Source organism: Lontra canadensis, unplaced genomic scaffold, assembly GCF_010015895.1.
Source record: "Lontra canadensis isolate GAN:19392208 unplaced genomic scaffold, GSC_riverotter_1.0 scaffold227, whole genome shotgun sequence".
In the NCBI taxonomy this organism is placed as follows: Eukaryota; Metazoa; Chordata; class Mammalia; order Carnivora; family Mustelidae; genus Lontra; species Lontra canadensis.
Window position 1 is genome coordinate 183,853 of NW_022631221.1, and position 14,671 is coordinate 198,523.

Sequence of the window (14,671 nt, forward strand, 5' to 3'; positions counted from 1 at the left end):
GTGGCTCACTTCCAGCCTTCCAAACTAAACACACACACTTAGGTTCCACTCCTTTACATCAGCCTCCACCTGAACAAATTAACAAGTGTAACACTCAAACTCCCCCTAGAACTGGCCCTTCATAGAAGGGAGCAGCTTCCCCATTTTTGTTGCATGAGCTTCTATTGTCTCGGATGTAACAAAAAAATATATACCAACAACTTCTCAAACCTATCCCCAAATAAGAGTCCTACCACCTAATCCCCATACTTTTGTAAAGCGAAAAGCAATCCTTCTGGTACTTCTTTCCTCAAAAAACCCATGCAAGGCTGGGGCAGATGAAAGAAAATGAGCTTTTCAGGTTCTGGGGAACTAGACTTCCTCAATTCCAATACCAGTCCACCATTTACTTGGCTCTTCTCTGGCCCTGAGTTTCCTCCTGTAAAATGATTATGTTCCTAGTAGCTGTGAAGATTCAGCGAGCATAAAGGGAAAATATTTGTAACATTATCCAAGTACTACATGCCACTCACCATTACCAGACATTTATCCAACCGAGCACTCCTATAGAGGACTAAGAAAATCTAAGTAGTTTCTGAGATTACTAGGAGACAATGAAGATCATCTACAGGTATGCAACGCTCAGAACAAAGATGGATGTAGAACCTTAAGCAGTTTTCCCTTTAACACACAGTCGCATCCACAGCTCTTCAATGAAAGTAAAACATGTGAAACCCCTTAACGCATTCTTGTGCGTGGACTTAAAAAAGCTTTACATAATAATCTAACCTCCAAAATTTTATAACCTTTGAAATAAGCATAAAACATTTTTAAAATCCGTTCTCCAATTACTCTTCTCTTGGCTATGGAAGCCTAAATAAAGTGATAAAGGGAAAGAGGTTTGGTACAGTCACACACAGGAAACTTAACGGTCATCATCATTTTAACAGTTTGCAGACACCTCTGCCCTTGTTTTGACTAGACCAGAAATGGCAAGGGTTTTTAAGACTTAAATTTTCAAAAAACCTTTAAAAATCCACCAACCAAATTCCAGGATTCTCCACAAGGTATTTTAAATGTGAACATAGATGGATTGGGAAAAATAATAGCATACATCCTTCAGACAAACAGACAAAAGCAATTTTTATAATGTTTTATTATCAGTAACAGCTGCTTTACCGTGTCTTTGTCAGGCAGCTGTTAAAGGGTGGGTGGGAGGACACCCTTGACCCTAACAAGGAAAACTCAAGCCATTATGTACAAGCAAATTTAGAGCTCTTTTAAATGTCCAAAGCTATTAATTAGTTTAATTGATGCATTAAACTAATTCTGAATTAACATATTTGAATAACCAAGAACGAAAATGTTCAAATCTTTTCTAGTACAAAAAAATTAAATTTGCTTTAGTTATAAAAGAGCTCTCTCAATATACACAAACTATACACTTCAGACATTCACAAAAATGTGAGCGGAAGGCTTATCAAAAGACATTTAATACAATTAGTTTTCAACAACCCCTGGTGGTCCACATCTACAAAGATTTCCAGCCCAACCCCCCCCCCCCCCAAACCCCCCCCCCCCCCCCACAGAAAAGCACATACTTACCAGAATTTTTAGCAAGTATGGTTTGGGAATTTGTTTTGTTTAAAAAAAGGCCCCCAGGGCAAGTTATTTACAGTTTAATTGCCACTGTCAACTGATCTGGACCTTGACCGGGATCGGGACCTGGACCTCTGGCGATCCACAGATGCTGGAGACTTAGATCTACTTGAAGAACCACGTTTCTGGCTCTTCTCAGGCACAGGAGACCTACTAACAGAACGGGACTTGCTCCGGCTCCGGCTCCTGCTCCTGGACCGGCTGTAAGACTTGCGACTCCGGGACCGAGACCGGCTACGAGACCTAGAGGAACTCCTGGTCCTGGAACGAGACCTGCTCCGTGACCTACTAGGGAGGAAAATGAACAAACAAAAACACAATATAAGTGGCAGGACCTACAAACCCACCAACTAAAACTTTTGTCTTTAACATGTTAGATACCTGTGCCTTTTGCTGCCTTCGATTAATTTGATTTTTCTCCCATTTATTTCCTTTCCAGAAAGTTTTTCAATAGCATTCTTTAAATCACCATAAGAGGCGAACTCAACCACCCTACAATGGAAAAAAGCCATTTGTACAATTATATACATCTGGTAGTCTGGTCCCAAACTACATATAGCAATCCAGAGTATCAAGACTACCTTTTCTAGATACCTTCTGCTACTGCTCTATTAAGAATCTTAGATCTTGAAAACAGCATTACAAGGTTTCTCCACTTCCAAACCATGGACATTTTAAGCTAGACAGTTCTTTGTTGTGAAGGCCTTTGCCTATGCGTGGTAGCCATGTTTAGCAGCATCCCAGCCTCTACCTACAAGATGCCCGTGGCACCCTAAACCCATTACAACCACCAAAAATGTGGTCCAATGCCCCCTACAGAGCAAATTCATCCTCAAATGAGAACGACCACACTCCAGCATATCCAAATTCTAAGATTTCTGAAAACATTCAGTTTTCAAAAGGCTTTTATGACCTTCAAAACACACTCACCCTTCATTTAATTTAGGTCGATGTGCATCCGCAAAGGTTACTTCCCCAGCTTGTCTCATGAAATCTTTGAGATCCTTAACACAAGACAATTGTGTCACGCGAAGAAAAGGAAACTTGACACACAAACAACCACATGGTATAAAAAACAAGACTACTGGAAGAGAAGATGTTAGATAAAGTACAAACATGGTATTTACCACACTTGTATTCTATCAGAATTCAAAAATTATCTATGCCAGGGCACGAAATAAGCAAAAAGCATATTGCTTTTAAGCAAAATGCTAGAGGAAAATTCAGATTTTAACATTAAAGTAGTATTAGTCTATACTGAGCTCAATACAAAAGGAAGAAAACAAAACAAAACAAAAAAACAAAACAAAAAGGAACAGTACATATTTTTAAAGACTAAAGTAGAGGTTTTATATTAAAAAAAAAAAAAAGAAACAGAACATTTACAAGACACCAGTTATTTTGTGCCCCATATGTCATTAAAAAAGTTTACTTTACCTTTATTATTATTTCCCTAGGCTAGTCAAGCAGCAAACCATTAATCGGTCGGAGAAACCTTCATGACATATGCCCGACTGGCTCTTCGCCACCCACTTGAAGGACACTACCCAATCGGTGGAAGCCTTTAATCGCACAGCCCTCCCTATTAGCAGACTATTGGCGGATGCAGGCACCTTCTACTCTTGTGCAGTTACCAAGGACCACTTTACTGCGATCAGGATTCCAACGACCACCTAATTTCGAATCTTTCAACTCTTTTCGACCAGGACCTCTTATTCGGAAGCGTTACAGGAAGACAGCTCTCAATTAGGGATCAGATCACGTTATCAACGCTCTGGGATCGCTGCAACCTGGCACTTCAAGTAAGTGCCCCGATTACGTCTAGACCGGCAAACACAGATCTAGAGGTGGCCAACTGATCACTGTAGGAGCTGACTGGCAAAGTCAACCAGGCCCAACCAAGAGTGACCAAGACAACGATTAGGATAACCCACAGGCACTCCTCGTCATAAGGCCAACGACACAGATAGGCTGGCAAATAAAGGGTTTAATATTTGGTTAAAATTGATTTTAAAAAACAAGAGAAAATATCCTCAAAACATTAAACATTTGATCAAATTAATTAAAGTTTCAAATATCCCCCAATTACTTTTAATCAAAATTTTAAAATTACAATTAATTCCATTAATTTAATTTAAAATAAAATTACTTTTAATAAAAACATAATAAAACATTAACTACCCATTAACTTTTAAAAAGCCACATTAAAATAGCTCAAAACTGTGTTTCAACAAACCTGCCAGCTGACTCTTGAAGATAAATTCTCAACTATAAGCCGATTTTCTGTTCTTACAGGTGGAGCATTTCTGAGGAAGAAAATGAGTACTCACAATGGAAGAAATGCAGCAGTGTGTACCTACTGTGTTCGACTGTGGGCAGATTCAAGCAATAAGATAGAACAAGTCATTCAAATGACTTCCATCGAGTTTCTGAATTATTTTACAGGACTTATTACACACACTAATCAAGAACAGCAGACTACCACAGGAATAACAGAAATGATTATACAGTAAACAAAAACCATTTATCGCTAATTGTTCTTAAACATTAAAATCTCCTCCTGCAGTAATGATTGTTCGAAGCAGCCATTCACGATCCATCACATACCGTCTATCATTTCGAGGTCTGCGACTACTAAAACGGTCAGAATAGCGTCCTCTACCTCGTCCACCTCGAGACCGAGCTCTAGCATGTTCAATAGTAACCCTACAGGAAAGGAAAGAAGGCTCTGTTATCCACACAAGCCACCTGACAGCTAATCTGAAATATCCCAACTGACCTAGTCTGCTCTACCTTACAGTGCTAACCGTTACAAAACTAAGGTTCTCACCTTTCACTGCACAGTTCTTTTCCATCGAGTTCATATACGGCATCATCCGCATCCCTGGGATCCTCAAATTCCTAAAATGTGAACGTGAGAAACAGCTCTTAACATGATTTTAAAGTGTATTCTACAACAGTAAAAGCACCAAAACCGTGTCAAAAATGAGTATCTTAATGACAGTCCCATACACATAAGCTCAACTGAAATGCGATCAGGAGTGGTTTCCCTCCAACTAACAGCGAGGTTTTTATCCCTTAAAAATTCCCTACGCTCAGTAAAAATCAAAAAACACTGCTTATCGAAATCTTTACCGACTTAACAGCAGTTCTAAACAACCAGTTGTAAATACTTACCACAAAACCAAAGCCTCTTTTCAGATCAATATCTCTTATTCGTCCATACCCCTTGAAGAATCTTTCCACGTCCTTCTCCCTGGCCGCTGGATTTAACCTCCCGATAAATACTCGACAACCACTCATGGTGTCCGGCTAGTATTTCCTGTTACAAAATAATCCAATTGAGACAATACCAGTGAATGTCCGAAGAATGCTTGGTCAAGGGGTCAAAAACATAAACGGCATAAAGTAAAATGTTTACCCGGTGATGTTATAAACAAGATTGCCAAGAGTGCCTCTTATTAGGCCAGGTCCCTTGCAGACAAAATTAAAACTCGGCTCCCAACACGATCCTTCCCTGGGCCCAGACCGCAGCAACCGCAACGCCCACTGCCGCCTCTGGAACTGCGCAGCCGCACTCTCTCTCCCCGGCTCTTCTGGCCCCCTCCCATCTGCCGCAGTTAGGAAAGGCCGAGAAGTGCGGGCGGAGCCGACCCCGCCCTCCGCAAGGCCAGCCCAATGGCGACGGGCCGCGCGCACGTCGCCGCCTCCCAGGAACGTCACAGCGGGTGGAAGCCGGAATCTCGCGACGCCACCGCCGCGCCTGCGCAGACGGCGGCGGGCGGACGCGGGCAGCCATAAAATGGCGGCGGCCGAGCCAGCGGTGGGGTGAGCCGCGCGTGCCAAACGCCCTTCTCCCCCCCCCCCCCCCTCCCCGGACTCCACAGTTCCGGAGTCACTGTGCCCGTCCCAGAAAGCCCTAACCACGCCCCGAGCAAAGGCATCAGCCCAATACTCGGGGAGGGTCCGGGTAGTGAAGAGGTAAGGAGGCAGGGAGGGGCACACGACCCCCGTGTAAAAACGACCATAACCACAACCGCCCTTCCACCGTCAGTTCCCCTCAAACAATACCCAAAGGGAGACGTGCCCCAGCGCCCACCTCGAATAAACTGCACTCATTGGACGCCGTCCTCCGCAAAGAGAGCAGCCCTGGCCACTCACGATCTGAACGGCCATGAAGAAGCTTCGATCCGAGAAGCCTTTCCCTCAAAGTGAGCCACTCACCTACCGGACAGGGTCTTTGGCAGCTGAGACCAGAGAGGTCCGTAGTCTGCGACGGAGCCGTCTACCTCCCCGCAGACCAGGACTAGTCTCGTCTACGCCTCTCCACAACTGACGCACTTAGCTGCTCCTGCGTCCCACAAAATGGAGGGCGCGCCCTGGCGTCACTTCCGTTACCGCCCCTGGGATCTAAGGGCGGAAATTTCCGCGGAGCCGGAAGTTTACGCGGGGCCGGAGCCTCTTAACGGTGACAGCCCCAGAGTCCTGCACCCGGGATGGGCGGGGCCGAGGGGCGGGAACTGGCGTGGGTGAGGCCGTCAGGTGCCGCATGCTCAAAGGGCCGCGGTGGTAGGTGTTTGAGCCAACTGTGTGGCGAGGTGCTGTTCACCGTTGTCTGCCTCGTGGAGATACGCTAGAGCCAATGACATTTCTTTTTTATCTCAAGTCTTTTAAAGATACCCCCAAAAGTACTGGGTGAAAGAAACTCAGGCTTTGCAAAAATATTTGGCCATCTATGACCCCTTGCTTCTTGCTGTTTATGGTTGTACTTTGGCAGATGCTCCTTAATGCACAAGTGACTATTTTAGCCATACTGTCATATCATGGACCTGTGGTTTATACTAAGAAGACTAAGGAACTGCAGTTTTTTTGTTTGTTTGTTTTTGTTTTTTAACGGAAGGTTCTTGCACGATGAAATATTGAAATTGGGACTGTGGCTAGCAGGCCATCTTGAATTGAAGCCAGAATGCAGATTTCTGCACTAGGGCTGAGCTGGTTGGAAGAGGTTTCAAGCTACTTTTAAAGTCCCAAATGGTATTTGGTTAACCTTCCCTATTTAAGTTTCTGTAACGTAACACATAAAAGTATACTATTCTTCAGAAACAATAGACCATGTTTTCAAAATGTGGGTGAAACAGCCTTCTACATCCTTAGCTCCACATTTTCCCAGCAAGGTTGTCAGGCTTAGCAATCTAGGCATAAAGAGAATGTGAAAAGGTTACTTTTCTTTAACGCTTTTAGGTGGAACCCAAGGCACCCCATTTTTCAGAGGTGCCGGGCATCTAGGGTTGCTATTTGCAACTAATGTTACACAGAGCTAGAGTAGTTCAAGAAGCCGCAGAGGTACAGACACTTGCTCTGACCTCCTAGCTCTTAGAAACTCTAGATGTGAATTTTGATAGTTTTTATGGGATGAGTTCATCCATTTATACATTTGTTTATTTTTTTTAATTTTAAAAGATTTTATTTATTTGAGAGAGAACAAGAGAGAGCATGGGGGGAGGTGCAGAGGGAGAAGCAGACACCACCAACACCATCACCCCACACCCTCGGAGTAGGGAGCCCCTCATGGGGCTCCATCCTAGGACTCCGGGATCAGGACCCGAGCCAAAGGCAGAGACAGAATGGACTGAGTCACCCAAGTGCCCCTAAACATTTGTTTATTTTAAGAAGAGCCTCAGTAGGTATGTAGGAAAATTGTGAATTTAGGCCATCTATGGTGTGGGAAATGAAGGAAGGATTTAAAAGAAAATAAGAGTTTGTTATAAGAAAATACCTTTACCTACTAGCCCAATAAATACTGGCCTCTCATAATGTACAAATTGTCCCAAACCAGTACGTATTTAGCTACATTTGTTTGCTTTCTGCATAATTTAGAAAAATTGGCCTTCCAATTATTTTCTACATTTTTCTATTGACTATGTTAGAAGCAATCACTTGTGATTTTACTCTCTAAATATTATTTTTGCTGCAATAACAAAGTAATCTAAAGAAGGTTTTCTGGGAATGAAAGACAAAACTGATCGTGTTGTATATCATGAAGAATGTTGCTGTCTTCAGCACACAGTGTTGTGATTTTCTTCAGGACTAATTTTTTTTTTTCTAAAGCCTATTAATCTTAAAAAGAAACCGTTATTTCACCAGCAAAATGAGTTTATTCAGGAAAAGTAGAGAACTATAATTCAAGACATATAAGCTGCAGAAAAACCATAGGCAAGTCCAACAAGGAAAGGAACATGTTAGGGAGAAGGAGGAAATTAGAGAGATTGTTTTGAAGGAAAGTCCAAAGGTTGTTGGAGAAAAGCAGGTTTTCTCATTTGTTCAGTACAAGAGTGGTCATTTTCTGTCTTTTTTTTTCTTTAAATATTTATTTATTTATCTAAGAGAAAGAAATAAGAGCGTGCTAGTGGGGAGGGACAAAGGCAGTGGGGGAGAATCCCACGCAGACTCCCTGCTGAAGCCAGCACCCATTAAGGGATTCAATCTCACAACCCATGAGATCTTGCTTGAGCCAAAACCAAGTCAGATGCACTGAGAGGCCCCAGGGGTAGTCATTCTCTCATAGGAAATGCAGTGTATACCTTTTTGATGTTGGAGACTGTGATGATTCTTTCTTCTTGACGTTTCTTCTTTTGGGGTCTGTTAACTGACACTTATTCCTGTAACTGCAGATGTGTGGTTTAGCTCCCACTAGAGCCTCCAGACTCTAGTAAGTTTTCTCTTCATTAGTTTTCACAAAGCCTTTTCCTTGATTTGTTTACTGTTAAAAATGTTTGATTTCCACAAAGGTAATTTTTCATTAGTGTGCCTAGTGGCTTAATCTACAATTCCTGCATATGGGTATGTGTTGTTTTTTTTCCCCAAAATGCCTAGCACAGAAAAGGTTCGGTATTTATAAACTTGGATTCACATTAGCATCTTTTTTTTCCCAAGTCGTCCTGCTCCTATATTGTTTCAACAGAACGGCATAGCATCTTTTCCCCAAGACATCCAAGTGAGTTGCAAATTTTAGAAAAGGGGGAAAAAAAGATGCAGGGAAATCACAAATTAAACTAAACACAATAAAATAAAATTAAAATATTAACACAGTTTATGGGCCATTTCTGTTGGGGTCTTTCAACACAACCGTGGGATGTTTCATTCATCACCTTCCTGATTTCATCCAACACAGGGATCAGCAAATTATGGCCTGTGGACCTAATCCAGCCTATCACTTGTTTTTGTGTGGCCTGAGGATGGTTTTACATTTTTAATGGTTGGAGTTGAGAGAAGGTGATCAAAAGAAGATTTCGTGACAAATGAAAATAAGATGAAATTCAAAGGTCAGTATCCATAAAGCTTTTTTTGAACACAGCCACTCCTGTTCATTTACTTACTGTCTATATCTGTTTGTCTTGCCACAGAAGCAGGGCTGCATAGTTGCGATAGAGGCCATATGGACCACAATACCTAAAATATTGACTATCTGGCTCTTTACAGAAAACATTTGCCAACCCCTGAGCTAACTGATTCCTAAACTTTAAAGTTTCGTGAATGCTCCAGCCAGCTCCCTTTGTCAGATAAAACTGTAAACAAGGACAGAGAATTCGATCTTTATTTGTAAATAGAGTTCATAATTTTCCAATTATAAAAATATCTATATGCTCATTATCACAAAAATGTGCAACAGGGGAGATAACTGAAAGAGAACACTTGTGAAGCCAGCTCACCCAGTGAACCTCAGATTATGGTTCGCTGTTTTTCTTTCTTATGTTTTCTTTCCTGAGTGTTTAATACATATTTTATTTTCTAATTCAAAAATAATACATCATCATTTTCAAAAAACATAGATTTTTTATTTTTTTTTAAATTTATTATTATTTTTTTTTAAGATTTTATTTATTCATTTGACAGAGATCACAAGTAGGCAGAGAGGCAGGCAGAACCAGGCTCCCTGCTGAACAGAGAGCCCGATGCAGGGATCGATCCCAAAACTCTGGGATCATGACCTGAGCGGAAGGCAGAGGCTTTAACACACTGAGCCATCCAGGCGCCCCCATAGAGATTTTTAAAAGATGTTAAAATGCTATCCTTATTCCCAACCCTGAAGGATACCTATTTGGCCTTTTAAATGATTTCTCTGTAGTGTTCCTCTCAAAAGCACAGTTGCATTTCCAAAATATGAATCATCCTCATATATAGAATTTGGTTTCATGAGGGGTTTTAATTCATAAAACATAATCACGGGCATTTTTCATGTTTCTTTAATATGTTTAGGAACAAAAGTATATATTCAAATTTGTGTCTGTTTTTCCACTTAACATGACACAAGCACATGACTGGAGAAAATTCTCATCCCAATCAGTAACTCTGTTTTTCTGGAAATGTACTAAATAACACCAGATGCTTAAAAATCCCTATCCAAAACTTCCAACACAAAGAAAAAGTCTGCTTCCTTGCTTCTAGCTAATAATTCCAAAGATTTTTTTGAAAGGGTATCCTTAATCTTTCTTGGAAATTTATGGCTTTTAAAAATGTTCCATTTTTTGACTGATTTATCCCTACAGCCCTATCTGACTTCTTTTTATTGCTACATCATGGTTTTTTATCGTTGTTTAATTTAGTGCATCATAGTTAAAAGACCTGTGAACCCACTACTTTAATTTCAGTACCTAGAGCAATATTTCTCAACACCAGCCATACACTAAAATCATCTGGAAAGTGTTTATAATGTTCTGTTGCCTGGGTCCCTACTGGCAGAAATTCTGATTCAGTCGTCTGGGCTGGAACCCTACCGAGTGTGTTAGTAAGGGCTGCAGGTGCTTCTGATACTCAACCAGGAGTCTGAGAGGAATGCTGAACTAGGTCGAGGAGCTCACTTTTTTGTTCTTCATAAAATCCATCTATCATCTAGCTCCATCTTCTTTACCTCTGCTCTCAATTATCCTCTAACTCAATGGTTCCTTTTTTTCTTTTTCAAGATTTTATTTATTTGGGAGAGAGAGTGAGAGAGAACATGAGGTGGGGGGGTGGAGGAAGACGCAGGCTCCCTGCTGAGCAGGAACTCAATGCCAGGACTCTGGGATCATGACCTGAGCAGAAGGCAGACGCTTAACTGACTGAGCCACCGAGGCACTCCTAACTCAATGGTTCTTTTAAAAAGAATCATCTGGGCACTTTTCCAATAGTAGATCCGCAGTGCCATTTTCCCAGAGAAAAGCCCAATTCAGGAATGTGATACTCAGGAATCTCAGTATCTAACTGGCACCTTCATCAAGTGGTTTTGAACTACAGTTTGCATCCACTAATCAGACCTGTGTTGTTGGTTCGCGGCTCCCTTTCTCATGATCTCAGCACCCATTCCATATTCTCTCTCCTCTTCTCAAGCAACCTTGTCTCCTTCATTGTTAGCAGGTATATTAGTTATCTGTTACTGTATAACAAAGTACCCCCAAAGTTAACAACTTGAAACAAAAGGATTTATTATCTCATAGTTTCTGTGATTCGGGAATCCAGGAATGGCTTGACTGGGTGGTTCAGCGTTGAGTCTCTCATGAAACTGCAGTCAGGCTGTTGGCTGGGGCTGCAGTCTTATCTGAGGCCTCAGCTGGGGGGGGGATCTACTTCCAAGTTCACTTCCACAACTCTTGACACACCTCAGGCCCTTGCTGGCCATTGATGGAAAACTTTGGTTCTTTCCCATGGGGGTCTCTCCACAGGCTGCCTGAATGTCCTCATGACATGGCAGCTGAGTATCCCAAGAGGGAGGGATCTGAGAGAGTGCACCAAAGAGGAAGCTACTGTCTTTTTATAACCTGATCTTAGAAAGGGCATACCATAGTGTTATTAGTTTGCGAGGGCTGCCATCACAAAATACCAATAACTGGGTGGATTACAACAATAGAAAATGTATTGTATCACAGTTCTGGAGGCTAGAAGTCCCAGCTCAACATGTGAGCAGGGCTGTGCTTCATCCAGAAGCTCTAGGGGAGGACTCTTCTTGCATCTTCCTAATGTTTGGTGTTTGTCAGGCATCCTTGGGGTTTCTGGCTTGCAGATGCACCACTCCAGTCGCATGGCTATCTCCTCCTGTGTGTCTTCATCATTGTCCCTCCTTGCGTGTTTGTCTGTTTGCACTTGTGTCCGAATTTCCCCTTCGTGATAAGGACACCAATCATATTGGATTATGGTCTGCCCTAATGACCTCATTTTAACTTAATTATGTCTATAAAGGCCCTATTCCCAACTAAGATCACATCCTGGGGCACTGGGGGTTAGAACTTCAACACACCTTTCTGCAGAAGACACAATTCAACCCAGAACACAGATCTTCTGCCATATGCTACTGGTCACAGAGCCCAACCCCGGTACAGTGTGGACAGTGTGGAAGGGAGCTGCACAGGCCATGAGAACCAGGAGGAGGGCATGACAGGGATCATCAAAGAATAACTACCACAATGCTTCCTATGTCACACAGAAAATAGACATTATTGGGGCACCTGGGTGGCTGAGTGGGTTAAAGCCTCTGCCTTCAGCTCAGGTCATGATCCCAGGGTTCTGGGATCAAGCCCCGCATCAGGTTCTCTGCTCAGCAGGGAGCCTGCTTCCTCCTCACTCTCTGCCTGCTTCTCTTCCTACTTGTGATCTCTGTCAAATAAATAAATAAAATATTTTAAAAAAAGAAAATAGACGTTATCTTCTTTTTTTTTTTAAGATTTTATTTATCTATTCAAAGAGAGAGAAGAGAGCACAAGTAGGCAGGGCAGTAGATAGAGGGAGAAGGAGAAGGAGAAGCAGGCTCCCCTGCTGAAAAGAGAGCTGATGCAGGACTCAATCATAGGACCCTGGGATCATGACCTGAGTCAAAGGCAGATGGTCAACTGACTAAACTACCCATTTGTCCCTAGACATTATCTTCTATTATCTGGGAATAAAGAAAAAAGAATTGAAGTTATCAGGCTGCCACTGCTTCTATCTCTCCCCCCCACATCTTCAGATTACATATATTTTCACCCATCTTCTTCTCCTCCATCCCAGAGAAACAAGGGGTTTAATTTCTGTCCAAGCCTTTTGGTTCTTTGTGTACCAGATTCCAGACTTTGCTCCGTGCATCATTTTTCTCTCTCCTTTTTCTTTCTATCTTAAGTTCCATCCTCTCCACTATGTCTTTGATCCTTAATGGTTCCCCCCCTTTAAAACATTTTTTTAAAGATTTTAGTTATTTATTTGAGAGAGAACATGAGCAGGGGGGAGGGGCAGAGGGAGAGGGAGAAGCAGAATCCCTGCTGAGCAGGCAGCCCAATACAGGACTTGATCCAAGGACCCTGGGATCATGACATGAGCCAAAGGCAGATGCTTAACCCAGTGGGCCACCCAGGTGCCCTAAAACTTTTTTTTTTTTTTAAAGAAACCCTCCTCTTAACCTCTGTTACTTGACAAACTGCCCCATCTCACCTTTCCTAAGCCAACATATTTCTTTTTTTTTAATTCAGTCAGCCAACACGTAATTAAAAGCCTGCTTCTCTCTCTCCTTCTAACTGCCGCTCTGCTTACTTGTGCTTTCTACTTCTCTGTCAAATGAATAAATAAAATCTTTTTTTTTAAAAAGGGATAAACTGATGTTGTGGTAACCAACTCCCAAGACGACCCCCAAGGATCCTCACATTCTGGTTTTCACACATTCTCTCCAACGCATACCAAGTTTGGTCTATGTGATCAGTAGAATACCAGAAGAATGTGTAGATCAGTAGATCAGTAAATCAGTAGCATCAGTAGAATGTGATCGGCAGAAGCGAAAACATTGGAAATTAGGCTTAAGAGACTACAGCTTCCATATTGAGTAATCTCTCTCTCTCTGTCTCATACACACACACACACACACACACACACACACCACCACCACCTCAGAGAAAAGCCAGCCGCAGTGTGGTGACACTCCAGTAACCTAAGGAGAGACTGACTGAAGCGTCCAGCCAACAGCCCGCAAGGAAAGGAGCCCAGACAACAACCACACAAGCAGGCTTGAAGCAGATTCTCCAGCCCCACTGAGTCTTGAGATAACCACAGCCCTAGCCGACAGCAGGATTGAAGCCCCCCTTAGAGATGCTAAGTCAGAACCACCCAGCTAAGCCACTCCCAGATTCCTAGCCCTCAGAAACTGTGGGACACAATACATACTTGCTTCCAAATATTCAGTTTTGGGGTAATCTGTCACACAGCAGCAGGTCACGGAGAGAGATGGCGAAGCAACAACAATTGTCAATCATGGGATTGATGGGGCAGTGGTAAAGGCCGGGGATGAGTTAGAGAAATGCCGAGAAGGCAAGTTCCACCACATTGGTGAGGGATGTGACAGGGTGGGTAAGGGGGAGGTAAGCATCAGATTTCATCTCCAGGCTGTAGTATGAGCATGACAAGTAGTACAGGATTGAGGGGTAATGCCCATGAATTCCCTCGGCTTCTTGGAGTTGGAAGTCCACGGGACAGCCACATACTGGAATCGCTGGGAGGAGATGCCAGCAGGCAGCGGGTGCATAGGGTCTGAAGCATAGGGGACAGTTTAAGCCAGAGCAGCTTTTGGGTTTTTTTTTTTTTAAGTTTTTATTTTTTTTATTTTTATTTTTTGGTAATCTCTATACCCAACATGGAGCTCAAACTCACAACCCAGAGATCAAGAGTTGTGTGCCCTTCTGACTGAGCCAGCTGGGCACCCCCAGAGCGGTTTTTAAGATTCAGTTGAAAGGGTTCCCCAGAGATGTGACAGCTGGACAGTGAAAATAGATGAAGTCACCAGGTTTTTGTTGAGGCCAAGATGGGGAGAGAGCATTCTGAGGACAGATTAAGAATGTATTTGGCACAGGGTGCCTGGGTGGCTCAGTCGGCTAAGTGTCTGACTCAGGTCATGATCTCCGGGTCCTGGGATCCAGCCTTGCCCTGGGTTCCGGGATTAGCAGGGAGTCTGCTTGTATCTCTCCCTCTGCCCCTCCCCTCTGCTCTTATGCATGCACGTTCCCGTGCACGCTCCCCCCCACCTCTCAAATAAATAAAATCTTTA

General features: G+C 42.8%; 1 protein-coding gene across 5 annotated transcripts; it reads right to left on the reverse strand.

Moving 5' to 3' along the window:
- Positions 1–1,117: 1,117 nt before the first annotated feature.
- Positions 1,118–6,009, reverse strand: SRSF5 (serine and arginine rich splicing factor 5). 5 transcript variants are annotated; one of them, XM_032849389.1, is made up of 8 exons: positions 5,738–6,009; positions 4,816–4,960; positions 4,469–4,539; positions 4,246–4,344; positions 3,875–3,944; positions 2,569–2,642; positions 2,020–2,130; positions 1,118–1,923 (listed from the first exon to the last, which is right to left on the reverse strand). In XM_032849389.1, exons 2-8 carry the CDS (start codon positions 4,939–4,941, stop codon positions 1,659–1,661), a joined length of 816 nt encoding a protein of 271 aa, XP_032705280.1. In that variant the 5' UTR covers positions 4,942–4,960; positions 5,738–6,009; the 3' UTR covers positions 1,118–1,658. The 5 variants fall into 5 exon arrangements, with proteins under 5 accessions (XP_032705280.1, XP_032705278.1, XP_032705277.1 ...); XM_032849387.1 differs by having other exon boundaries at positions 1,118–1,926; positions 5,867–6,008; XM_032849386.1 differs by having other exon boundaries at positions 1,118–1,926; positions 5,863–6,007.
- Positions 6,010–14,671: the final 8,662 nt, after the last annotated feature.